General features: G+C 32.6%; 2 protein-coding genes across 2 annotated transcripts; both read right to left on the bottom strand.

The window, feature by feature from the left end:
• Positions 1-170: 170 nt before the first annotated feature.
• Positions 171-5,346, bottom strand: LOC111697141 (pleckstrin homology-like domain family B member 1). Its single transcript, XM_023467036.1, has 7 exons — positions 5,253-5,346; positions 4,525-4,640; positions 4,225-4,456; positions 3,919-3,996; positions 1,754-1,825; positions 1,272-1,339; positions 171-975 (listed from the first exon to the last, which is right to left on the bottom strand). Exons 2-7 carry the CDS (start codon positions 4,542-4,544, stop codon positions 834-836), a joined length of 612 nt encoding a protein of 203 aa, XP_023322804.1. The 5' UTR covers positions 4,545-4,640; positions 5,253-5,346; the 3' UTR covers positions 171-833.
• LOC111697125 (flocculation protein FLO11-like) lies at positions 4,570-27,893 on the bottom strand. Its single transcript, XM_023467016.1, has 17 exons — positions 27,804-27,893; positions 26,971-27,116; positions 24,656-25,228; positions 22,067-22,148; positions 21,435-21,575; positions 16,393-16,642; positions 15,656-15,855; positions 15,541-15,591; positions 13,283-13,386; positions 10,455-10,522; positions 10,168-10,202; positions 9,638-9,750; positions 7,796-8,048; positions 7,173-7,241; positions 6,562-6,717; positions 5,267-5,339; positions 4,570-4,640 (listed from the first exon to the last, which is right to left on the bottom strand). Exons 1-17 carry the CDS (start codon positions 27,873-27,875, stop codon positions 4,570-4,572), a joined length of 2,457 nt encoding a protein of 818 aa, XP_023322784.1. The 5' UTR covers positions 27,876-27,893.
• Positions 27,894-27,942: the final 49 nt, after the last annotated feature.

Here is a 27,942-nt window from a genome sequence, read left to right on the forward strand (position 1 = left end):
TGTTATTGTAAATGTAAATTTTTAATAAAAAAAAGTCCATGAGTATTAAGTATTGCTCAATTACAAGCATATTGTTTTAATGGCTAAAAAATTATTGAAATTTGTTATCTTCATTTTCAGGTCTTTTTTATTATTAACTAACAAATACTGATACAAAAAAGTGTTTAAAATAGACCAGATAAAAATAAATTAATATAAAATAGAAGCATAAAAAATAATATACTTAACATATAACACAACCTTTGAATTGCATGCTTAAGGTTTAAACATTTTTTTCATCAGACATTAAAAAAAAATTCATTTTAATACAAAGTTTTTATTTTCCTGGAAAATTCCTAGGGGGTGAATAAGTTTATATTTCTCCTTCTCAATTTGGTTGAAGTATTATGTTAATATATACATCCCTGGAATATACATCTCCAGTGTATTCCTGTAAATATTAGTTTTTGGCAAGTTTTTGACAAGTTAAACATTAAAGTTTCTACATTTGTGCAGAGAAGGGGACACACAACAAGTCCAGACAAATGCATTCAAATATTTCTAGATGAAAGAATATACTTGCTGGGGTATCTAGTTTCTTAGATTTCCCCCCTCCTCCTTAATTTTGTTAATCGAAAACATGAATTTTTAAGGAAAAGTACCAAAAATTGAAAAAAATTATTTTAGTTTTTGAAAAAACATTTACCACTGTATACTTGGGGAACGTTTTGGCTTGTTAAGATTCATTCAATTACATAAAAACAGCCATGACTAAAATGTTGTGGGAAAGGGGTAAAAAATCTCCTTTTAGACCCTTAGGGGCAAAAAGTTTGTGAAGAATATTATAAAAATGATTAATTTTGGAACTCTCTGTATCCTTCAGCTCCGGTAAAGAGGACGTCGACCCAAATTCTCATCGCTTCCGGTGTAGACGCCATTAATAAATAACTCCGATCAGTCGTCTTCATACAAAACGTTACTCGCGCATTAGCAGCCCTGATATAATGGAAAAATAAAAGTTTCTACAAAAGGGAAATTTCAACGAAGAATAAAGGAATGCCAAATAAATAGAAGATAGATAAATATAATAAAAACCTGAAGAAGGAGCGGAGGAGAAATAAGATATTCGCAAAAACATAGCGGAAAGATAAATGACAAAAGATGAGATGAAATGTAACATTTTTTTTAATAAAAAAAAGAAGTAAGAATTTTACAAAATGACTCATAAAAATTAACATTGATGAAACGTATCATTGATAAATGATAAAAGTAGATTTATAAAACTTGAATACCTGTTATTTTGGTGATCAACATAAACTTCAGAAATTGAATGAAAATATATTCCACCCTTCACTTTATTCTGAAATATTAAAAACATTATAAATTAGTTCAAAATTATAAACTTATACCATGTATATTTCCCAGCAGATATTCCCAAAAAAAGATTTTAAAACTTGGCCCCGAAAACATGAAAGGAAAAAATTAATTAATTATCTTTAACCCAAAGGCTTAAAAAAGTTCTTGAATAATATTTTTTAATTTTACACCGACCCATTTGTCATCCTGGCCCCGCGAGAAAAAAAATATAACCTAAAATATCTTTTCCACAAATAAAAAAATAAAAATTAATCAAAATTTTATTTTAGGAAACACCTGGCTTTAAAATTCTAAACAGCGTTAGATTTAAATGTTTTCTATTTCTTTGAATTAAACTTCAAATATTAAACCAGCTTGCAATTATCTCATTCTATGAAAATCCTTCATAAAAAATAACCTCTGATTTATCATTGTAGTAAACTAGAGTTCTCTTGTTCCGATCAAACACAAACCAGCGTTTAGTCCAAACCTTAAACAAATACGATTAAATCTAATCCGATTTTTCCGGACTCCTACTTTAAAGGTCCAACCCTGAAGTGGGTTTACTAAATAGGGTCCAAAGTGAGGCCTTATAGCTTGTTATAGGTTTTACATATTCACTTAAACCTCAAATCAAATCAAAGCTAAAAAATTACAAACCTAAACAAACAAATCTAAAGACACAACCTAAACAAACAAACCCAAAAACCTGATATGACAAACATACCTAAACAGACCATAACAAACCAAACCCAAACATACCCAAAAAGCCTTAAAGTTACTTAAGCAAACAAAACTAAAACGACAACCCTAAAATAACATAAACAAACAAACCTTACCAAAAAAAACTAAACCAATGTTAACAAACAAACCTTACAAACAATCCTATACAAACTAACCTAAGACTAAACAAACAAACATACTTAAATAGGTTCCCCTAAACAAACAAACCCAAACAGTTCAGCATAAAAACTAATATGAACAAACTTAAACAAATTTATATTCAAATTTTAACGAAATAAAACAAACAAAGCTTAACAAACCAACCTAGGGCAAAACGAACAAACTTTACCAAGTAATACTCAGCAAACATTTCAAATGTTTACAAACCAACCTTCAAAAACAAACTTTATAAAGAAACCCTAAACAAACGTAACTTAACAAACGATCACACAAACAAAGCACTAATAATTTACAGTGAAAATACAATGAAGGTAGACCACATGTTGGAAACCCAAGATGGCGTTAACAATTTTAATCATAAAACACCATCGATTTAAGTTAAGTTGACAGCATTATACAATTCTTAAAATATTTAGAGTTTTCTATGGAATAAAGAAATGTTCCAACTGATTCTTGTCTTTCTAAGGTTTTGCAAAGTTATTGCAGAAAGAATGAATGTCCCACGAGATATGATTTGCAGAAAAATATTTGATTTTTAATCATAATTCTCAGACGTAGTGGTATTTTCTTTCGTTGTATTTTCAACATACGAGTTAATATTGTTCTTTGCCCTCCCCCCTACTAATCCAGGAAGGGGGGGGAGGGGTCTTGAAAGGATCTGTGGTTAAATACAGTGATACCCATAAAACTAGGAAATAGAAAGACGACTGTTTGTTCCGATTATGATTTGAAATAATAAGTTGAATAATAATGAACAAGCAAAGAAACAATCAATCAATCAACCATGTCACCGTAGAAGTTAAGGCTGGGACTTCGTCAACATATGACAAACTAATTGTCCCCTGAAGTGAACATAGACCCATTTTACACTTGTAAAATAAGTTTTTGATTGAAAACAAAATTAACTACACTTCCGATAACTCAAATGTCGTCTTCCTATTCCATAGATCTATGGACCCCACAGTATGTTCCAGAAATCCATCCATAATACTGTTTATTTTAGCGTTTGTTTGAAATTTGAAAAGAGAAAATATATAAATATTTATTTGATCTAAATTGAATAAAAGGTTTTTGGTTTAAGAGTTGGAAACCAAGATGTCAAAAGATATTTCAATCATATTTAAAGGGGTTGTCCACGATATTCTGATCATATTTAAAGGGGTTGTTCACGATATTCTGATCATATTTAAAGGGGTTGTTCACGATATTCTGATCATATTTAAAGGGGTTGTTCACGATATTCCAATCATATTTAAAGGGGGTGTTCACGATATTCTGATCATATTTAAAGGGGTTGTTCACGATATTCTGATCATATTAAAAGGAGTTGTTAACGATAATCCAATCATATTTAAAGGGGTTTTACACGATATTGCAATCGTACTATTATCATTATTATTACTAATACTGTTATTACTACAGTGGTAGGCGATTATAACAATATAATGAAGGAGGCTTTTTTATTTAAGTTTTGATTGTTAACATGCTTTTGTTAGAATTACAAGTTTATAAGTAAACAAATAGAAGCTTTTTAAATTGATAGGTTATCTTGACTTTTATGTTTATGAATATCCATGCTGTTAAACATCTTAATTTAAATCAAAATTAAAAAAGAAAGTCATCTTAATTGTATTGGCATAATCGCCTACCACTTCATTATTATTATTATGAAAACTGTACCTTAAGCCTAGCTCCCATTTTACTAAGATATCCTCTACAGCTGCAGGAGTTCAGGATTATATGCTTACACAATTCAATCTAAAAACAATTCAACTAGTTAAAGGAACCGTAGACAAATTAAGATTTATTAAAGGGACAAGATGTAATCTACTCCAGATTTTAAAAAAAATCGTACACGTAGAAATCCTTCCAAAAAGAAAGCTTAGTATCTGAAATTTATGTTTTAATTAATCTTCATAATCCCCCATGAGAAGTGAAGGGAGGGGGGGGGGAAGTGATGTAATGAGGAGTAGAGGAGTTTTATACCTGATGTCCTGCAGATTCAATATGAGATCTAAGATCAAAGTTCTCTTGCGTCGTGACCGGCAGGTAGCGCGTCAACGGTCTAGTTGCCCGGCTAGTCGCACCCTGACGCATAATGACGCCCTCACCAACCCAACTGGAGGCGTCAGTGACGCCGCCTGCGTCAATACTGAGATCGATGGACATAGGTCGTGATTCATCAGCGCTGGTCAAACCGTCCAATGTTTCCAAATGTCTAAATTAAAAAATTAAAAATGACAATTTTTTAATTTTTTTATTTTAAGAATATTTTTAAAAGTATACCTATCTGAAGCTCTTTGCATACTAGAGCGCTTGGTTAACCGCTTATTAGGAGGAGGTGAGGGAGTTTTCTTCCGGAACCTTCTTACTGTGGGGGAGGGAGTTGTACTCGAGGAATCCTAGAAAATACGCAATTAAAGTTTTCAATAAAAAATCATGAATGAATATTTTTTAACGCAATTTTTCTAGAAGAGTGACGAGCAACATTTGGGTTGGGGGTAAGGGTTGACTGGTTTTTATATTTCTATAAACATGATTCACAAATTACATATCATCTCATCATGAAGACAAGGCTACGTATGCCTTGTATTCATGTTGAGTAATTATTATGCACTAAAAAATGTATATTTTAATAATTGCGTATGTTTCTTATTAACTCATTTGGAATAAAACACCACTTTTCTTCGACACCAAATTAAGTGTTTTGTAAAAATATAATGGTTTGTGTCACATCATACAAATGCATAGACTGGATGAGCTGGATTACATTCTAAAAGAAATTGAGCCTTTTCCCCAGCCAACACTAATACTGTCAGGAGCGTATACATAATAATCATCCTGGGGGGGGGGGGGGCATTGCTACATTTAGTTTCTTAATAAACCTGAAGAAGATATAAGAGATTTAAGTTGAGACTTTTGGTTTAAGAATCAAGAATAAGGATTAAGGATTAAGAACTAGGAGTTGGTTGAGGGAGTACCAGCGGGTAATAAAGATTCCGGAGTAGGAGTACCTGGGGTAAATCACTAGTAGAGTCTGTGGAGTCCTCTGCACTCCCAGCACTGTTTAAATATACTGGTTTACTCACAGATACTCCAGTCTAAATATTAAAATATAAGATACTCCAGTCTAAATATTAGAATATAAGATACTCCAGGCTAAAAAATTAAATATAAGATACTCCAGTCTAAATATTAAAATATAAGACACTCCAGTCTAAATAATAAAATATAAGGTACTCCAGTCTACATAATAAAAAATAAGATACTCCCGTCTAAACCTTAAAATATAAGATACTCCAGTCTAAATAATAGAATATAAGATACTCCAGTATAAATATCAAAATATAAAATACTTTAGTCTAAATAATAAGATATAAGATACTCCAGTCATAATAAAAAAAGTATAAGATACTCCAGTCTAAATAATGAGATATAAGGTACTCCAGTCAAAATATCAAAATAAAAGTTACTCCAGTCTAAATAAAAAAATATAAGAAACCAGTTTAAATAATAAAATATAAGATACTCCAGTCTAAATAATAAATAGATACTCCAGTCATAATAAAAAGATATAAGATACTCCAGTCATAATAAAAAAAAATATAAGATACTCCAGTCTAATTAACAACATATAAGAAACTCCAGTCTAAATATTAAAATAAAAGTTACTCCAGTCTAATAATAAAAAATCAAATCAAATCAAATCAAATCAAATCAAATCAAATCAAATCAAATCAAATCAAATCAAATCAAATCAAATCAAATCAAATCAAATCAAAAAGGAGTTTTCAAGATATCTTACTGTATTTTTTACTGAGTACTCACTACACATAGAATAGAAAAGCTTAATAAAATAAAACTTCCCTTGAAATGTTCAGGGAACAAGTTGTGAACACAGAAGTTTACTCAGAAGAAACTTTATTGGCACTTGGGACATAAACTTAGTTTATTAACTTCTAAAATATTTAAATAAAACCCCCCACCACCTCAACAATAACTAATATTTACTTTGACATTTAGAAAACGGAGAAGCTTAAGTTCGAGCTTGTTTGTTTCAATACAAAAAGTGCATCGTAATATATTATTTTTTTTAATGCTATCCTAAATCAAGTCGGATGTAATAAAAAGTGCTAAATAGTTGAACTAAGAACGAAAAGTTTAACTACTTCTCTAATGTCTCCGAGGTGATTTAACTGGTGATACCTGGTTCAACTTCTCGATATTTATTAAATTCGATCCAAACAACAGTCTTGTGGTTTGTAAAATTAAAGAAACTCCGCCCTCCTCCCCGGTCCACCGATACTCTCCCATTCTACTGACCTGACTATAAGAAATCTCTTGCTGTTGTTTCTCGACCTCCATGACCTCAACCTCGACCTCCCTGATCCTGTCCTCCAGTTCCTCCAACTGCCTCAACACCTCCTCCCTGTCCGCCTCCATCCCAGCCTCCTCCTCCATCTGCTGGAACTCATGGTCCTGAAAAATCAATCAATCAATTTATCAATTATTAAATCACTCAATCAATTGAGCATTCAATTTATCAATGATTAAATCAATGAATGAATTAATCAAGCAATTTATTAATCAAACCAGTCAATCAATCAATCAATCAATCAATGAATAAATCAAAAATTAGTCAATCAATCAATCAATCAATCAATCAATCAATCTACAATATAAAATCTGACCAAGAATTAAAAATGTTGATAATTATATTTGCGTTATAAGTAACATTTTTGTGTTAATTAGGTGAAAAAACTACAATTGTACAGTGGTAACCAGAAAACAGTTAAATGATTTCTATTTTTCTTAATCATGATATGTCGCAAAGGATTTTGTAATCTGTAACTGGTTACAAGACCCCGAACGTTAATTCGTAATTAAAAGGAAGATCGGAACGACAAGAAATGTTTACAACATCTGTTTATTACCTCAAATTGTCTTCGCTCGGCATCCAGCTGTTCATGGCTTATCTTAATCCTTTCCAGTAAATCCAGTTCCTAGACACAAGTAGAATTAGTGTTTTGGTCCATGCATGACAATGTCAGTTGTGTCTATTAACTTGTGTCTGTGTTTACTGTATATTCCTGTGCCTGTGTCTAAAACTTTGTCTATGAATATAACTCTATCTTTGTCTGTATTTATTATTACTGTGTCTATATCTATTACTGTGTCTGTATTTATTATTACTGTGTCAATATCTATATTATTGTGTCTGTATATACTATCTATTACTGTGTCTGTGTATACTAAATATTACTATGTCTGTGTCTATAACTTTGTTCTGTGTCTATTACTTTATCTTTGTCTATTACTTTGTCTGTATCTTTTACTGTGTTTGTAATGTCTGTATCTATTACTGTGTTTGTATCTATTACTATGTCTGTATCTATTACTGTGTCTGTATCTATTACTATGTCTGTATCTATTACTATGTGGGTGTCTATTACTGTCTGTATCTATTACTATGTCTGTGTCTATTAATATCCAGATCTCAAACTTTGCCTGGGTCAATTACTCTGTCTTAGACTATTACTGTCTGAATAATATTCACCTTATCAGTGTCTAGTAGCCCCTGCCCTGCCCCCTGTTCCGCCTCCAATCTTTCTAACTCCGCCTCTATACTATTCAACCGTTCTCGAGCCTCCGCCGTTTCTGCAGCAGCTCGTTCCCGCCACTTGGAAAGTTTTGTGCACATATTTGCCTCGCAAGCACGCAGCTGGTCTGCGCGCGCTCGAAGTTCTTCGATATTTCCTAGCTGAGTGCTCAGTTCTGCTCCAAGAAGAGAACTTTCCATATCTACACTTCTAAACATTTATAAATAACATTACATTATTAATTTAATACACATACATAGATATAAATTCATCTTTCAGAAGATTGATTAATATTTATAAATAATCTTCTGAAGCATAAAGTAGTGGTCAACACACCTTGTTTTTCTAGTAAGGCAGAAAATATAGAAGAATCTAATTAGAAGTTAACATTGAAAAATTGAAAGAAAAAAATCCAAAACATCAAATCAAATCAGAGCTGAAAATCTAAGTGGTAAAGAATTAAAACATAAGAAACGAACAGAGCCGGTTGAAAAGGGAATATTTGTGCCGTTTTTGCCTGTCTGTGTAGCAATAGATACAAGGTTTAGTTTGCTGCTTAAAATGTACCATAGTTCATCGCTTAGAAGTAAGGGTAACATTTAAAGGGTTGTATACGTAGTTTCATGTGACCCTCCATTTTATCCTTCACATTTGAATGGAAATGATTGAGAAAGCCTTTTTTTTAATCTGAAAATTGATAATTGAGTTGTTACAGTCACTTGAAAATTGATTTCTAGAAAGAAAAATGACGATAATTTCCTCCCTATTCTTCCAAACATGTATTTAAGGACACTGTTGTGAATCGGGTATGTAACTCTTTAAATGAATGGTTCCTTGTCATAACGTCGACAGTCCCTTAAAATGAATGGTCCCTTGTAATAACGTTAACAGTCCCTTTGAATGAATGGTTCCTATTAATAACGTCGACAGTCCCTTTAAATGAATGGTCCCTTGTAATAACGTTAACAGTCCCTTTAAATGAATGGTCCCTTGTAATAACGTTAACAGTCCCTTTAAATGAATGGTCCCTTGTAATAACGTTAACAGTCCCTTTAAATGAATGGTCCCTTGTAATAACGTTAACAGTCCCTTTAAATGAATGGTCCCTTGTAATAACGTTAACAGTCCCTTTAAATGAATGGTCCCTTGTAATAACGTTAACAGTCCCTTTAAATGAATGGTCCCTTGTAATAACGTTAACAGTCCCTTTAAATGAATGGTCCCTTGTAATAACGTTAACAGTCCCTTTAAATGAATGGTCCCTTGTAATAACGTTAACAGTCCCTTTAAATGAATGGTCCCTTGTAATAACGTTAACAGTCCCTTTAAATGAATGGTCCCTTGTAATAACGTTAACAGTCCCTTTAAATGAATGGTCCCTTGTAATAACGTTAACAGTCCCTTTAAATGAATGGTCCCTTGTAATAACGTTAACAGTCCCTTTAAATGAATGGTCCCTTGTAATAACGTTAACAGTCCCTTTAAATGAATGGTCCCTTGTAATAAAGTTAACAGTCCCTTTAAATGAATTTGGTCCCTTGTAATAACGTTAACAGTCCCTTTAAATGAATTTGGTCCCTTGTAATAACGTTAACAGTCCCTTTAAATGAATTTGGTCCCTTGTAATAACGTTAACAGTCCCTTTAAATGAATTTGGTCCCTTGTAATAACGTTAACAGTCCCTTTAAATGAATTTGGTCCCTTGTAATAACGTTAACAGTCCCTTTAAATGAATTTGGTCCCTTGTAATAACGTAGACAGTCCCTTAAGCTTAAAAAAATATTATTTATAAAACCGACCTGTTCGCCTCCTGAATCTGATGTTCTATCTCTGCAAGTTCGTGAGCTGTTCTATTGAGTTCTAGTATAGTTTCATCACGTTCCTCGCGGAGCTGTTTAATCAACCCTCCATCCTTGCGGAAAAATATATTCAAAATTGGTTTATTATTTTTTATAGATACAGAGTGACAATTTTCTTAAAATATTATTTTCCTTTGATTCCNTCCAGAAGGTATGTTTTTAAGGTTTTATTCGCTGAATGGAGGAAAGTAAACTATTTCTAGGGGAAAATAATGAAATTTCGGGGTAAAAGTATAAATAAGAATAAAAAACATGCCATTAAATGTCCAATTTTACATTTTGTTTCCCAGATCATAAAAAAATATTCCCCACCCCAGAGGCAGATGTAATTCTTAAAATAAAGCACTGAAAAGTATAAATAAAGACTAGGCCTTATTTTATTCTTAAATAAATGTAACACTGTTTTTGTAGAAATAACTTAAACTATGAATAAAATTATAATTAAAAAGTAAAAAAAACCACACGTTTACCTCGGAATTTCTATTTTGTCCCAACATTCCTGTTCCTAAAACAAGATTTTAAAATGATGGATATTTTAATAATTTAAAAAAAAAAACAATATCTTAAATTTCGTAGCTCAGAAAAAACTGCAAATTGTTGATTTATGAGAGATCCACTTTAAATTTTGATACCAATCCCTTTAATCAGTGCGTAGGATCCGGATCCGCGAGATTTTGGCTTTCTGTATCTGGATCCGCAAAAGTATGCGGATTCACGGATCCGGATGCAAGGGGTAAAATAAAGGCTTTAATCCTACCTATGATGATTTTATTATTGGATACAGTAGATTCATCTAGCCGGGACATATTGTACAGATCAGGGTCCCTGGACAAACAAATACAATTGGATTGGACATCGTTTGAGATTCTCTTTGAGATTCGTTTTTAGATCCTCTCAGAGAATTCGTTTTTGAGCTGTTCTTTGAGCTTCGTTATTGGAATCTCTATGAATTTCGTTTTGGGATTCTATAAAGAGTTCGAGTTGGGCTTCTCTTTGGGAATCAGTTTAGGGAATCTCTTATTGGGATTCGTTTAGGAATTCTCTTCAGAATTTGTTTTGGGATTTTCTAACGTTAACGAGTTTTCTTGGGAATACACACTTATTGAGATTTATGTCGGGCTATTTTTGGGATTTGATTTTGGGTTCCATTGAAATCCGTTTTCAAACCACCGCACGTCATGCTGGAATTTATTAGGTTTTATTGATATACTTCGCATATTTAAAATGAAATTTCAAAAATAAATTGCTTTTAACACACACAATGAAAGTATCATACCGTAACAAAAGATATAATTAAAAAAGGAGAGATAATACATCTTTAGACAAAAGAAAACATTCTCTAAAAATTTTTTTTTATTTGGAATAAATTTTGAAAATAAAACTTGATTGTTTGAAATATATCGAGAACCGATGCCTATCCCTAGTCCTACGAGGATAAACTTAATATAAATGCACTGATGATACAATATCAGGAGTATACGAAGAATAATGATTATGTCGCATTGAATTTCAAAATATATAATATGCAGAATGCAGTCCACTGAATACTGCATTAAGGGGGATTTTTGGTCGAATTTCTTTAAATCTAGTCTTATAAACAAAACAAAATAGATTTCGGTATTTTGATAAATATAAGTTTAAAGGGAGTGACCGCTAATGTATGGTAGTTGAACTGAGAATGTAGTACTGTGGAGAAATTTTTTAGGATTCATTTTAAGATTTCATTTTAATGATGTATAATTACTAAGGTGGAGTGCAAAGTCGACTTTCAAAATATTCCATTTGGGTGGACAAAAAATGTACGAAAATTCTATAGTAAACTAATTGGTCTTCAGGGACAGGTTAAGAAAATAAAAATTAACTCTTATCATCGAAATAAGTAATCTTATTCAGTTATTAGTTTTTGTAATGTCTCATTGTTCACAAACATTTCCAGTAGACTTTCTAAAATTTCAATTGAAAAGACGACATTTGAAAAATTTGTAGAAATCTGCAAACAACTTTGTTAAGAATGAGAAATTATTTTTCTGTAGAATTTAAGATATATTTTTCGACGTCGTTATTTAATAATTTTAAAAAATCGATTCTCAAAACGTAACCACCCAAATGGATGATTTTGAACGTAGACTTTGCGCTCAAACTCAGTAAAATGTTTTGTATGTCTCAAATGAATTCTAAAAAAATTCTCCACAGTACTACATTCTCAGTTCAACTAACATAAATTGCCGGTCACTCCCTTTAATCCCGATTGAATAAGACGTAACGTAGAAAGAGAAAAAATGAAAAATAAAGAAATTTTTCAGTTTATTCGATTACAAGCTATAATATCTAGATAGAGGCCATCGAGAGCTTAAATTTTTGATGTCACAAAAATATCAAAAATTGCCTAAAATCATATTTATTTTAGATGGCAGCACTTTATATTCATCGCTACTTTGAAATGTTAGCTAAAAACGCTTGCTTAAAATTTAGAATATCACGTTAATGCCACCACGCGAAACTAATTACATCAAAGATGTCCGATCGGAATGAGCTTAGACATGATTATGAGCTTTCATACAAAAGCCATGAAAGGAAGAAAGAACCTTATATACTTTAATTTTTAAAACTGAAACCCAACAAAAAATTATAGATAATAAACGTTAAGACTTCTGAATCACCATGCAACGAGGTTCATATTACAAGTTTGCTGAAACAAAAACAATATATTTCTATATATATTTATATTGGGCAACTGAGTGTTGATATTTGAGAAATTATAAAACAATATTTAGACATTTTTCAACAGTGAACATTTTCTTGCTCGCTCAGCAGTTATCTATAGTTTATAGGATTAGTTTGCTTTATCAGTAGATTTTATAGGAACTGCAATACTTAATATAGCTAGTCTCTTAAAACCCTATTACGAAAAATGAATTGTTTTAATTCATAATTGAATTTGGTAAAGGTAAAAGTAAACGAGTTTAATGATAAAGGAAAAAGTATGTATAGTGCAAACATTTTTAAAGAGAAGGCCAACACATTGATTTTGGAATAAATGGTAATAGTCACATTGAGATTGTTTACCATTTGTATGATCAGAATGTGAACACTGAAGCACAATACAGTACAATATATGTAATGTTCAGTACAGTACAGTACTAGATATGTAATGTTTAGTACAGTGCAGTACGGTATATGTAATGTTCAGTACAGTACAGTACAGTATATGTAATGTTCAGTACAGTATAGTACAGTATATGTAATGTTCAGTACAGTACAGTACAGTATATGTATTGTTCAGTACAGTACAGTATATGTAATGTTCAGTACAGTACATTATATGTAATGTGCAGTTCAGTACCGACAGACAGTACAGTATATGTAATGTTCAGTACAGTCCAGTATAGTAATTTTCAGTGTAGTGCAGTAAAGTACAGTACAGTACAGTACAGTACAGTACAGTACAGTATGTGTAATGTTCAGTACAGTAAAGTACAGTACAGTACAGTACAATACAGTATATGTAATGTTCAGTACAGTACAGACAGACAGTACAGTATGTGTAATGTTCAGTACAGTACAGAACAGTGCAGTACAGTTTACCTGTTAGATTGACTAGCTGCGACTAGATCTAGAATATCTCTGGCTTCTGCATACAATTCCTCATTCGTCTTCCCATCACAATCTGCCAGCTCCTCCTTTCCACCCTGTAATATACTTAGTTTAGTTTTATATTACCCCCCTGTAATATACTTAGTTTAGTTTTATATTATCCCCCTGTAATATACATAGTTTAGTTAAATAATACCACCCTGTAATATTCTTAGTTTAGTTTAATAATACCACCCTTTAATATACTTAGTTTAGTTTTATAATACCACCCTGTAATATACACAGTTCAGTTTAATAATACCACCCTGTAATATTCATACTTTAGTTTTATAATACCACCCTGTAATATACATAGTTGAGTTTTATAATACCACCCTGTAATATTCATAGTTTAGATTAATAATACCACCCTGTAATATACTTAGTTGAGTTTTATATTACCACCCTGTATTATATATAGCTTAGTTTAATAATACCACCCTGGAATATACAAACATAGTTGAGTTTTAAATACCACCTTGTATAGTTTAGGTTTAAATTACCACCCTGTAATATTCATAGTTTAGTTTTATATTACCGCTCTGTAATAAACATAGTTTAGTTTAATAATACCATCCTGTAGTATACTTAGTTTAGTTTTATATTACCACCCTGTATTATATATAGTTTAGTTTTATAATACCGCCCTGTAATATACATGGTTGAGTTTAATAATACCACCCTGTAATAAACATAGTTTAGTTTTATAATACCACCCTGTAATATACATAGTTTAGTTAAATAATACCACCCTGTAATATACATAGTTAAGTTTAATAATACCACCCTGTAGTATACTTAGTTTGGTTTTATAATACCACCCTGTAATATACATAGTTAAGTTTTATATTACCACCCTGTAATATACTTAGTTGAGTTTTATATTACCACCCTGTAGTAAACTTAGTTTGGTTTAATAATACCACCCTGTAATATACAAAGTTAAGTTTAATAATACCACCCTGTAGTATACTTAGTTTGGTTTTATAATACCACCCTGTAATAAACATAGTTTAGTTTTATATTACCACCCTGTAGTACACAAAGTATTACCGCCCTGTAGTACACAAAGTATTACCGCCCAGCAGTACACAAAGTATTACCGCCCTGCAGTACACAAAGTATTACCGCCCTGCTGTACACAAAGTATTACCGCCCTGCTGTACACAAAGTATTACCGCCCTGTAGTACACAAAGTATTACCGCCCTATAGTACACAAAGTATTACCACCCTGTAGTACACAAAGTATTACCGCTCTGCAGTACACAAAGTATTACCGCCCTGCAGTACACAAAGTAATACCGCCCTGTCTTACACAAAGTATTACCGCCCTGCAGTACACAAAGTATTACCGCCCTGCAGTACACAAAGTAATACCGCCCTGTAGTACACAAAGTATTACCGCCCTGTAATACACAAAGTATTCCCGCCCTGTCTGTATCAATCTGTATCTCAGTATTTCTAATTAAAATATGGCATCGCATAGGACTAAATTATCGGAATGCGTAATTTAATGTTAAAGATTGACTTACTAATCATTGAACAAAAAAATGCTATCATTAATGTTATATATGTATTATGTATGTATGTATTTTATGTTTATTATTACTAAATAAAATACCATCATTAATGTTATATATGTATTACGTAAGTAAGTATGTATGTATGTATGTATATTATGTTTAGTATTACTAAATAAAATACTATATAAAAACAAGGACAACATATTTATTATTATTATCAATAAAAAAAATATGGGAGCCGAAGTTGAGCAGTTTCGACTTTTATTGGATTAGATCCAGGCCAAAAAAAGAGGCAAAAATATAAAATATTATTCAATAATCTTTATCAAAAATATAAATTCATATTATACAGGGTGTCTCAATAAACATGAGAATTAAATGACGACTTCTATATCTTCTTTGTTCCATGCGAGTTTCTTTCGTAACATAATTTTGTAGTTTCACAGTTATAACATCCCAAATTCAAGTTTATTAGAAATCAACAAAACATTTCAAATTGTCATTATCTCCGCCATTTTTAAAGTTACAAAGAAAGGAGATCACATTTTGGAAAGCTCATTAGACATTAAATCTTTTTTTATGCACTGAGGGACATTTATTAATTATCGGAAATCAAAGACGATATTCACCTGGTTTCTAAATTCCCATGTTTATTGGGACACCCTGTAAGTATAGAATAATCTAACCTGATAATCTACTATACTAAACTGCGTGGCCGATGTGTTCGCAGATATACTCTGCAAAAAATAAATTGAGAATGTGCAAAATATATTATTCTGAAAAACATTTCAAATCAATTACCTGGAATATTTGCCTGATCTGATTCTGTTCCCAGGTACCCGTAAAACCCTGCTGTGTGCTGGCCGACCAGCTGTTCCCTTGACCCTGACCACAGATCGGAGAAAGTTGCTCGGCATTTTTTAGTGTATGCGCTGGATTTGCAGCTGCGCTTGTATCAGGGCGAAGTGTTTCTACGGAACTCTCCCGAGATCCTTTTCCAACTATACAACAACCAGCATTAAAGAGATTGTTAATATATACATGGTTAGCCACTAAGGATGAGACTTCATAGACGACTTAATGGAATTTATACGGTCTATTTTCTTATATTCATGATGCTCTGCAACTGTAAACTGGTTTCTTTCTTTGCCAATAAGATATTTTTTGAGGCCAATGACTTTAATTAACCTTGAAGTCAACATATTTAAATAAATTTAGTTCGTCTTTACAGTCTCATCCTTTGAAGATAACCCTATGCAAGTGACCTTACAAATTAAAGTTACCTTAAACTATTCATGACAGTGCCCTTACAATGACAGAGATATTCAATTGTCGTGATGTTTTCTGCTATTTTTTGGTAAAAAAATGCAGAAATCTCTTTGGATGTGATTATTATAAAAATTTAAATATATTCATTCAGGACGCTTTGTTCAAGGTCTAAATGAAACCGTTGTATATGCAAAGGGCTCATTTTAAATTTCTTAAAATTTTTATTATTTGATATAATTTTCTTTTTTAGTTATTGTTGAGAAACTAACCTGTTGTTTTAATTCTAGTTCTAGGTGAAGCGGAGGGATGTGTCAAATAGCAACCAGGGCTACCTGCCTCAGTGGGCGGGGAGGTTTGACCACGCCCTCCAACCCTGCCAGCCTCTATGGGCGGGGAAGCTGGTCCACGTCCTCCTCCCCAGGAGAAGAGGTCAGACTCGGATACATGTGGGGAGGATGGAGGAAGGGATCGGGCGGGAGAAGGTTGTCGTTTTCCGTCCCGGGGCAGAGAACCGTTAGTCTTAACATATAATTTGACAGTTTTTACACAAAGGAGAGCTTAATTAAGAACAATTTCCAGTACAAAAATAAACAGGTTGCAAATTTTGTATGAGCTAGAGCTTATTCACTTTAGCTCAACCTTTCCACAACAAAAGCTTATAATTTCTTTAAGTTCCATACATCTTAATACCATCTTGTTGGCTTAGTAAATATGTGTGTGGTTTCTGATTGGTTTATGTTTACAGATTTGGTCCAACTCGTACTCTGAAGGATCACAGTTAAAAAAGGTTAGACCTCTGAATTTATCTATTCCTCTGCCTATAAAGCTTATCAATCAATCAAGCTTGAATTCCAAGTTTTATGTTTTGTTTGAGTTTACATGAATTCTTCTGCTCCCGAGCATACCTGTTCCCAGGGGAACAGGGAACAAGGGGAAATGCATTCTTTAACAATCATGATTTTCTTTGTAAATTTGGAAATGCATTGGCAGCTCTTGCCCCAACCCCCATCCCCCCTTTCCTTCTTAACATATAAATAATTTAAAACAAGAGAGAAAGCCAGTGTGTAGGATTTATTATTTTACAGGGATCCGGATCATGGATCAGTTTAGTAAAAATATGGATTATAGGGGTTGAGTGGAATAATGCAATAAAGTGAATTGACACGGGCTCTACGCTCTACGCATTAAGCGGTTTTAACCATTTTAGCCTTATGGACGCATCAAATGGAAGTAAAGTTAGTAGGGATCGAATAAGAATTTGATTAGGATTCAGCCTAACCCCCTTTCATTTTTTGCGAACAGACCTTTTAAGTTTGGTTTTACAAAAAATTATAATTGTCAACAATTTTCCTTTTTTGTTCATTTTATCGTAGAAACTTAATTTATCATTAAATTAATATGAAGACTTTAATAATAATGAGAACTTTGGGAGCAAAAATTTAATTTTGTCACATGAATCCGGATCGCCGGATTCGTATGTATTTGCGGATATTGATCCAGGGAGTACAGGATGAAATGAAGATTGAAGATGGCTCTTTCATTATTCAAAGATACATTCTTTCAGTTTGCAACAACCCAACAAAACCATTGCATAATCCAGAAATGATTGTGAAGATAAAATTATGCCCAGCCGTGGTGTAATAGAGCAAATACAATCTAAAATTAGAACCTTCATTTCCTTCAATACAAATTTGGAATAACTTCTGGGAATAATTTTCAGGAAACATACACACTGTACAGTGTACACTGTAGACTGTAGATTGTAGACTGTAGACTGTACAGTGTACACTGTGCACTGTAGACTGTAGACTGTAGATTGTAGACTGTAGACTGTAGACTGTTGACTGTAGACTGTAGACTGTAGACTGTAGACTGTAGACTGTAGACTGTACACTGTACACTGTAGACTGTACTCTGTAGACTGTACTCTGTAGACTGTACTCTGTAGACTGTACACTGTAGACTGTACACTGTAGACTGTACAATGTTCACTGTACACTATTCATAAACATTGATGTACGTTAAGTACAGGATGAGACTGAAAACATCTATTCACGGGTTTTATTTAATAAAAAGTTCTTAAATTTCTGGTTCGCGGCAGTCAACATTTTAAGAGAGAAAAATGGTGAGGGGGGGGGGGGTATTGAGGATGCCCCCCCTTTAATTCCAAGAATTATGTGCTTTAACTGCTTTGACGTTGTGAGATAAAAATACAAAATAAATTATCATTTAATGCAATATTTGTGAGGTAAAAAGCTCAGTATGCCCGCAAGGCGTGACAAAATATCTTAATCTAGGGTGAGAGAAAGATGACAGATTGTAGGAAGGATTTATGGATTTATGGACCGTGCTCAAATAAATTAATGGATTTATTAAATTACTTATTCCTATTTAGAGCAGTAGAAACAATTTAAATTGTCAAAACATTCACTCATTGAAAAGTATTTATCTTACTTAAATCAGCTAAAACAAGTTATAAAACAACTGATTCAATATCTAAAACAGCTGATATAAAATCTAAAACAGCTGCTTCAAAATCTACAACAGCTCTGATCAATGATTTAAAGCAGCTGATTGAAGTGCTAGCTTCCTTCAGGGGTCCCTTCTGAAGGAAGCTAGACAACCCTTGCGGGATGTGTCAAAGTCCCCATGTCAGGAAATCGGGCGCCCATGGAAGATTGTAAGGAACCCCGTGAATGAAGCTAGACCTCCTCTACTAGAAGATAGGAAAGCCAAGATGAAAAGAGCTAGATCTCCATCCATCACTTCCTTTCCTATTCCTCAGCTTGATGGGATATGTACACCATCAACACCTAACACCAATCTTCCTTCCAGGCCTAAGGTTACTAAGGAATCTGATCCTGAGTCAGCGCCTGAACCTGAACTTGATCCTGAGTCTGCGCCTGAACCTGAACCTGACCCTGAGACTGAGTCTGCGCCTGAACCAGAACCTGATTCTGAGTCTGCCCCTGAACCTGAACCTGAGGCTGAGTCTGCGCCTGAACCTGAACCTGAGACTGAGTCTGCGCCTGAACCTGAACTTGAGACTGAAGCTGGTCCAGAATCTGAAACTGAACTTTAAATCGAACTAAAACCACCTGTGAACATTGCAAACCCAGTTTTTACTTTCTGTGAAGAAAAAGATTGTACAGTTTGCCCAGTTAGACACAACGCAATGAGAGCATATGATAAAGTAGACAACCAAATTAAATATCAGTTGGTTAATAACTACAGGAAATTCTGTTGTTTCTCAGCAATGGATGACGAGGGAGTCAGCTGCGAAATATTGCACTGGCATTCAAAGTCTGATCTGTTTCTATCATATGAATCATTTATATAGAAAATAAATAATGTAGTTTTCCATTTATGAAAGTTGTAAACTTGTAATACAATTGTAATATCTTAATCTCTGCTACAAAATAAATATTTAGATCTAAAAAAAGAAGTGCTAAAAAAACTCTTAAAAATTAAACCAACTACAAATGTTGGCAGATTCCGATTCAACTGATTAACTATTTTGAGTTCAAATTTAAACAAGAATTTCAAAATCTTTAACTGATGAAACAAGATTTAAACCTTAAATTTTTTAAATCCATTAAATATAAATAATATGAATATTATATATGAAGAACACAATGGGAAACACTGTATGCATTTACAAGACAAGCGAGTTGAAAGTAAAACCTAACTCGATCAGTTCAATTAACTAAGCCCATTAATAGAATGAATTAAGCAAAAAAAATCGAAAACAAAGCGAAATTTCGCGAACATACTTTTCGTGACATTTTGCGTTAAACAATTTAGCGATAAAAAAATCCGCGAAAACCATAGCTGCAACAATTAGTTGCGCAAAAAAACTTGTAGAATTCTTTGCTTTGAAAGCTCAGTATTAGATGTTTTATTTTATCATAATAAATAATTTCTCTTCCGTATTTTTTCGCAAAATTTCGCATTTGTTTTTTTTCCGCAACATTTTCGCATTTCTTATTTTGCGAAAATTTCACAGTTTTTAGGAAACTGATAAAAACGAAATTTTGTATTATTAGCGAGCGAACGATATGGAAAAAATGCGAAATGTTTGCGAAACGAGTTACACTTTTGGCTGAAAACCCTAGTTAGTATCAGTTGAAGCGTAAAAATGCAATGAACACGGAGTCCACGCTTCAACAAATTCAAAACAACAATCTCAAATATTCGCAGAAAAAGGTATATCTTGTCAAGTTTTCAAATAAGTATGTTAGCACTGTGCATTCTTGCAATTAGCACATGTGTAGATATTTTTTTAAAGATTAAGACTTCATCTTTAAAATCGGAATTTTAAAATTTTCTTTTTCTTTTCTTTAAAAAACTTATAAATTTTCCAAAATAAAACAACAATGTTTTAAAAATTGTTCTTTGAAAAACAGTCCTTGATAATACTTTAACAATCCCTTTCAAGGGACTGTCCATGTAATTTCAAGCAACCCTCAATTAAACAGTTGCTGTTTCAGATTAGAAACAGCAGTACCCTTTTAACCTTTGCCTGAGCAAAAATATAATTTTGAAATTAATTTTAAAAGGCAATTTATTTTTAAAATAATTAGTGGATTTATGCAGCAAAGACAAATAAGGATGTTGACAAAATTTATCTCAATTTCAGGAACGAAACACGACGATTTCTTTCTTATTTTTATTAAATTAAGGTTTAAAGACTGCAAATAGCATATATTATATATATATATAATATGGAGGGTCTATGAAAAGGAATTGAGTCTTTGCCACATACTCTGATTTTCTACCCTAAAACCTTGCAACCCAAAATTGAAATTCAAAGGTTTACACAATCTGAGCTGAGCTAAAAACTTTAGAATGGTGGATATCGAGATTAATGCTTGATCTCCTCTTTTTCTTAATCTCCAGATTAAATAATGCTTGTTCTCCTCTTGTTATTAATCTCCAGATTAATTAAACGATCGGGATTAAGGATATCCCATTCTAAAGTTTTCAGCTCTGAACACTTAAGAATTGTGGCTATAACTATGCAATTAATTTATTCTTACATTTATATCAAATTATCAAGGAAATTGTTTAAACTGCAACCAATAAGAATGTAGAGTGTAGAGAGACCAGTATCCGAGAAGTTTTGCGCGCAATCAATGCGAGAACTCTCATAGGTTGGAACTCAGCAAGGATATCCCAAAGAGGTGATTATTAAGAAAGGCATAAAGTCCACAAGAGTTTTCAGCTTAGGTTGTTAACTGTTAAGACATAGGAATAGGACCATTTGAGTTTGAGGAAAAGACTCAATTCCTTAATAGATCTTTTACTTTACCTTTATTTTTGACTGTTGAAGGGTGGATGAAGGGGAGAGGGGAGGAATATCTTCTAGAGATGGATCCTGAGTTGACGGAGATACTGGAGATAGTGGGAACTGGTTCAAGGAGAAGGGAGATATATTGAGTCCTGTATCCTCCTGAAGGCAGCGTTGTTAATCGTTTTTAAAAACGATAGAAAAAACTATTGTTTTCCATTTCATTTTATTTTCAAACGATTTTTAGAGAAAAGATGGGTCACAACGAACGAACCAGATGAAAAAACCCGTTTTTTAAAAAACATTTTCACTAATGAATCTGAGTTTTCTGACAATTATTTTCAATTTTTTTCAGGAAGATAAGTTTAAGAATGTTGTCTTAAATGTTTTTTATTATTGAGAGAAATAACCTGAATAATTTTTGATCTTAGATTTTTCTGATCAAGGGTGTTTCCAACCAAAATATGTATTTTGTCTAAAAAAGGTCGTTCACAATCGTCAAAAATTAACAAGGACCTACGAAATGAAACGACCGGCTTATTTGTTAAAAAAATATCTTTTTCCAAAACGACCGTTTCGTTTTTCATTTTTTCTTCGTCGTTTTAAAAACGAAAAGATCGCTTTTCAAAAAAGTTCTAAGAATCCATCCCTACCTGTAGGATGGAGAAGGTTGAACATTTCTCCAGTAATCTTGCAGAATTCCGTCTCTCTTGACAGATTGGGGTTGATGTGAAGCTGAAATAGAATTTATTAATTTTTAATTAGAATTAATTAATTTAAATAAAATCCCCAACATTTCCTGCTCGGGTTGCGGTTCTGGCAGAAAATAAATTAACTTTGAAATAAAACCTAGACAACGGCCTTTAAACGGATTGTTTATTCCTTTAAATGTCTGGCTAGTCAGATCATTCATATATAAAGTTGTAATCTCTGTTTGTTTGTTTGTCCGATCATAACTCATGAACTCCTGGACTAATTTGCCTCAAATTTGTATCAGGAATGTTCTTAGCTTGGTTTTGAGATTCTAAGTTGTTAGTTCAGTGATTCGACTTTAATCGGTAAAAATAGCAAAAATCGTAACTTACGACAAAGCGCGGGTAAACGGTGGGACTAACTATGACTACCCTGGGTTCCCAAGCTAATAAAGAACTTTAAAATATGCGCTCAATCCTTAACCACTACCACTTCAGAGTTTATTGTTCATCTTTATTTTTCAGAAATTTCATTTTTAATTTCTAACTTCATTTTGTTGGAAATAAAAATTCATAATTGAATTTTTAATTTCTAAAATCATTTTTCCCGCCTTGGAGGCAAAAAAAACCACCAGAAAGTAGATACCCCTTTATATTTGTTTATAAGTGTGTACTGTAGTTTCTGTGAGTCATATAAACAAAACTAAGGAGTACTAACTTTGTTTACATTTCTACTAAAAACTACAATAAATTATTTTTGTAAATAAAGATTTGTGTTTCTTTCTTGCTTCAAGCCAACAAATAACATTTTATTCTCTCTAATTATATTAATATGGAATAATGTATTATCTAGATATTTTGTTTAATAAATTAAATGGATCCTAAGTACTGATTATCTATGTAAGAAGTTGACGGTGAATGTGTTGAGCGTGCTAGATAATTGCAGATTTATAGATTACTAGCATGTAAACCCAGCTTTGTCTGGAGTATTCCCTATAAAAATCAACCCCTCAACTAGAAATCTTTAAACCAGGCTAAGAACATTCCTGCTGTTCCCATTTGAGGCAAATCGGTCAGGAGGTTCATGAGTCAAGATCGGACATACACAGAAACAAACAAACAGACACCCAAACACCCAAACAGACAAACAGAGATTAATACCCTAAAATTATAAATGAAGAAAATACAAATTTTTACCAAAAAAAAAGAAACAAGAAAAGATAATTACAGAAAAGATAAAAACACAAAAAAAATTAGAACTGTTAACAAAAAGCTATCGTTGCTGAAAATATAAATAAATAAAATGGTCAACCATCATCCCTTGGGAGTCATCTAACCGTGCCCCCATAATGGTTTGCAGGGCGTCAATGGCACATGTTTCAATGAAACAAAGGGCTAGGCAAGAGCCAAGTTAAAAGGCGGGCTGCCGGTTAAAACCGGCAGCACGCTCTCCAACAAGGATCTACATATTGTGAATATTTTTGTATGTTTATTCCTTAACGAGAAGAAGAACGTAATTTCCGCGGAGAAAAAATTTGTACTAAAACTTGTAAGCTTGTAATCCTTAGGATAATTTAAGTTCCCAAAAAAGCAGTATTCCCATACAAATTTAAAAGTAAAGCGACTAAATACCAGATAAAAAATATTACAATCTATTTTGGAAAAATGTTTTTAAAAAAAGGGTTAAATGTTTCTAAAATATCAATTTTAATATCTTGATTCTTAAAGCAGAATTTATTAAGTGACAGAATTACAGTTTAAGAAAATCTGTTAGAACCTGAACTTATTTATGAATTCAATTAAATCATTAATAATTCTACTTGAAATATTAAATGCAAATATTCTGAATAATTTTGAAAATTACAGAATTTAATAAGTTCATGTATAATGGGATTTCTGGGTGACTAGTGGTAGAGGGTAGGGTGGGGTGTGGGGGGGTCTGGCAGGGGTAGACGAAAATGCATTTTACATTAAAGAAATTTATGGAGTAGATATAAATACAGTAATTAACATAAAATATAAACAAAATCAAATTATCTTAATTCAATTCAAAGTAGTAATTTATTTGCAATTCAAAGTGAAAGGGGAAATGCGTGAACAAGAATGGGGAATGAATGGGAAATGAAATGGGAAATGCATAAAAGTGAATAAAAATAAGTGAAAATGAGTGAAAATTAGTGAAAATGTAAAAATTAATGAAAATGAATGAATGAAAATTATTGAAAATGAATGAAAATGAGTACAAAATGAGTGAAAATGAGTGAAAATGAGTGAAAAAGAGTGAAAATGAGTGAAAATGAGTGAAAATGAGTGAAAATGAGTGAAAATGAGTGAACATGAGTGAGAATGAGTGAACATGAGTGAAAATGAATGAAAATGAGTGAACATGAGTGAGAATGAGTGAAAAGTAATGAAAATTAATTGGAAAATGATTAAATATTTATGAAAAATAATGAAAATGAAAGAACATGAATGAAAATGAAAGAACGTGAATGAAAATGAATGGGAAAGTGAATAAAATTGAATGTAAATGAATGAAAATGAATGAACCTCTGATTAAGAGTTATCCTCTGTTCCTCTTCTATTTGTTTCTCATATTCTGCACACATATTCAATATATCATCCAGCTTCAGCTCCTTACTAGCAGGCCGGGGAGGGGGCGTGTCTGCAACCTGCTTGGGTGGCAGAGGAGGCGGAGCACGTGTAGGCGTTCCTACTGGAGTTGTTCGGTGGGGAGGAGTAGGTTTTTGACGGATAGAACTAGGTTTAGAGGTAGAAGGTTTGGTTGGAGTTGGGTTTGGAGTCAAAGTAGGGGTTGGGATCTGATCAGGGTTAAGGTTAGGGGTCGGAGCAGGGTTAGATGACCCTGAAAGTCTACTCTCACCATGAAGAGATGTAAGACTGATATTACTAACAAAAGATTGTACAGTACTATTCTTTGTAATCAAGGAGTCATGTACACTGGAACTCATTGGACTACTTGTATCGCTAGCTACAGGGTGATGAGGATAAATGTTTGTATCACTAGTTACAGGGTGCTGGGGAGAGTTAGGAGTAGGAAGAGAAATCATACTCCTTGTCATTCCATTCGCCGAGTTGTTCCAACCCACTTCACCAGGCAATCTGCAACATTAAAATGAGAAAAATCTAAAATTTGTTTAAAAATTACCCCCTCCCCCCCAATACAATATTGTTTTCTCAAAAAAAACAAAGAAAAAAACACTGTTACTAAATTACCTAAAAGGTCCAATGTTGTTTTGTTATAAACTAAAACCGTTAATTTGAAGAGGTTTTTCAGTGATCATCATATTTCAGAAAAATCAATCTCTTCTCAGATTTGGTAGACTTCCACTGATAAAGATAGATTGCGCATAAGACGACATTTTTCATCTTGGAAGATAAAAATGTACAGAGATGTTTTAAAGATATTCCTATTATATAGATTAACTAGGTCGGATGTGAACATTGGCTGTTCTTATGTCATTGAGTACTTGTGGTGTACATGAGTTCTGTAGAGAGAAATTTAAGTTAGTATGTCCTTCTCATGTCCTTCTTCAGTTCTCGTCAATATTATATATTGTTTAGTGAAATATTGTTGTTCAAATAGTTCCATTCCCGGAGTTATTTTACACTCTATTCTATGAAATCCATTAAAACACAAAACCAACCCGCTTATCATTACACTTTGACCCCTAGAAGTATGAGTTCGCGGACTGTACGATTCTTGGTGATTTTGCGTACATAAGCTATCTATGTTTATTTATTTATCCATGGTAGACTTATTTTATGTACATTGTGAACTCTTGGTCAATGACGATCCCAAGTTTTAATCAAGTCTTCTTCCTTGAATGTTTGAATGTGGTCTTTAAATGGCTTTTTAAATGATTAGGAAAGAAAGAAAAAGTTTATGGTTGCCGGGAATCATGAATATAACTTTAAAGGGACAGACCGGCTATGTAAGGTAGTATGCAGTGTTGTGGACACATTCTTCAGGATTCATTTGAGACATATAAAACTTTTACATGATGTATAATTACTGAGTTTGAGTGCATAGTCGACGTTCAAAATCATGAATTTGGGTAGGTACGTTTTTAGAATCGGTTTTTTTAAAATTATTAAATAACGACGACGAAAAATAAAGTCAAAAATTATACAGTAAACTTATTATATGGTTAGGAACAGGAACATATTTCTCAAAGAAAATCTGTAAATAAATGAATGCTAGACTCTATCATTTCGTTTTCATCATTATATTGAATTCCTTATTTTCTTTGAATTTATTCGCAGATTTCTTTAAATTCTTCAAATGTCGTCTTTTCAATAATAATTCCAGAAAATCTGCAGAAAATCTTTGTGAATAATGAGAAAAAAAGAAACTAATTATTGAACAATATTACTTATTTTCGATGATAAGATTAATTTTTATTTTCTCAACCTGTTCCTAAACAACAATTAGTTTACTGTAAAATTTTGTTTACATTTCTTGCCGTCGTTATTTATTAATTAAAAAACAATCCTGAAAACGTATCCACCCAAAAGTACGATTTTGAACGTCGACTATGAGCTCAAACTTACAATTTACATATCTTTAAAAAGTATTATATTATTGCATACTTAGTTCAACAACCTTACATAGCCGGTCTGTCCCTTTAAAAGGAAACAGACAGAACAGATTCGGTACAGTCGTACTGAAGTCTCATTCTTTGTGGCTAACACTGCACTGTAGGTAAAACCACACAAGTTTCTTAAAAATATGTTTTTGGATCAGGAAACATCAAATAAGAGGACATGGCCCAAAAGGTTAGGTTAAAGTTTGGTTACTATTACCACCCCTAAGACCAAAAATAAAATATTTAAAGTCCAACCTGTTACATTTTGGACTAATATTTAGTGTAGATGTGCAGGACGGCTGCTGACCTCCGCCGGTCAACTTATCTCTCTCCGCCTTCACGGCGTTTAAAACAAGTTTGGCGGAGGTAGGGGGCGGACTAGTGGGGCTTCGTAATCCATCCTGAAACAGTTTTTAAATTAAAAACATCTTTGAAAAGCCACTGTACCTTGTTTTCAAAAACTTGAAGTATGAAACTTGTGGTTAAATTACGAATAAATTGGCTTCTGAAAATTGTCTTTGTGCAAAGCATTTGAAATAATCCTCTTTTTGTCAAGTATTTTTTAGAAAACACTAACACTAACACTAACACTAACACTAACACTAACACTAACACTAACACTAACACTAACACTAACACTAACACTAACACTAACACTAAAACAAACAAAAACAAAGACAAAGACAAAGACAAAAACAATAACAATAACAATAGCAATAGCAATAGCAATAGCAATAGCAATAGCAATAGCAATAGCAATAGCAATAACAATAACAATAACAATAACAATAACAATAACAATAACAATAACAATAACAATAACAATAACAATAACAATAACAATAACAATAACAATAACAATAACAATAACAATAACAATAACAAAAACAAAAACAAAAACAAAAACAAAAACAAAAACAAAAACAATAACAATAACAATAACAATAACAATAACAATAAAATTAAGAACTTCCTAAGCAGCAAAGACACCTTGCTGCTCCGATAAAATAGAAGTTAGTAGTTTACCATTTTAATTTAACTCTTTAAATGGGGTTAACTTGAAATTACATAGACAGTCCCTTTAATACCTTGTAGAACCAAAGGTTTCTTGTATCTTTATCCTGGTTAGATACAGGGGATACAGAGGATACAGCCAACATCTCAAATTTATTCACTCTGTATACATAAAGTCATCAGTCAAGAGTCCGACCACCCCTGGGGACAAAC

This window comes from Eurytemora carolleeae, unplaced genomic scaffold (genome assembly GCF_000591075.1).
Source record: "Eurytemora carolleeae unplaced genomic scaffold, Eaff_2.0 scaffold241, whole genome shotgun sequence".
NCBI classification, from domain to species: Eukaryota; Metazoa; Arthropoda; class Copepoda; order Calanoida; family Temoridae; genus Eurytemora; species Eurytemora carolleeae.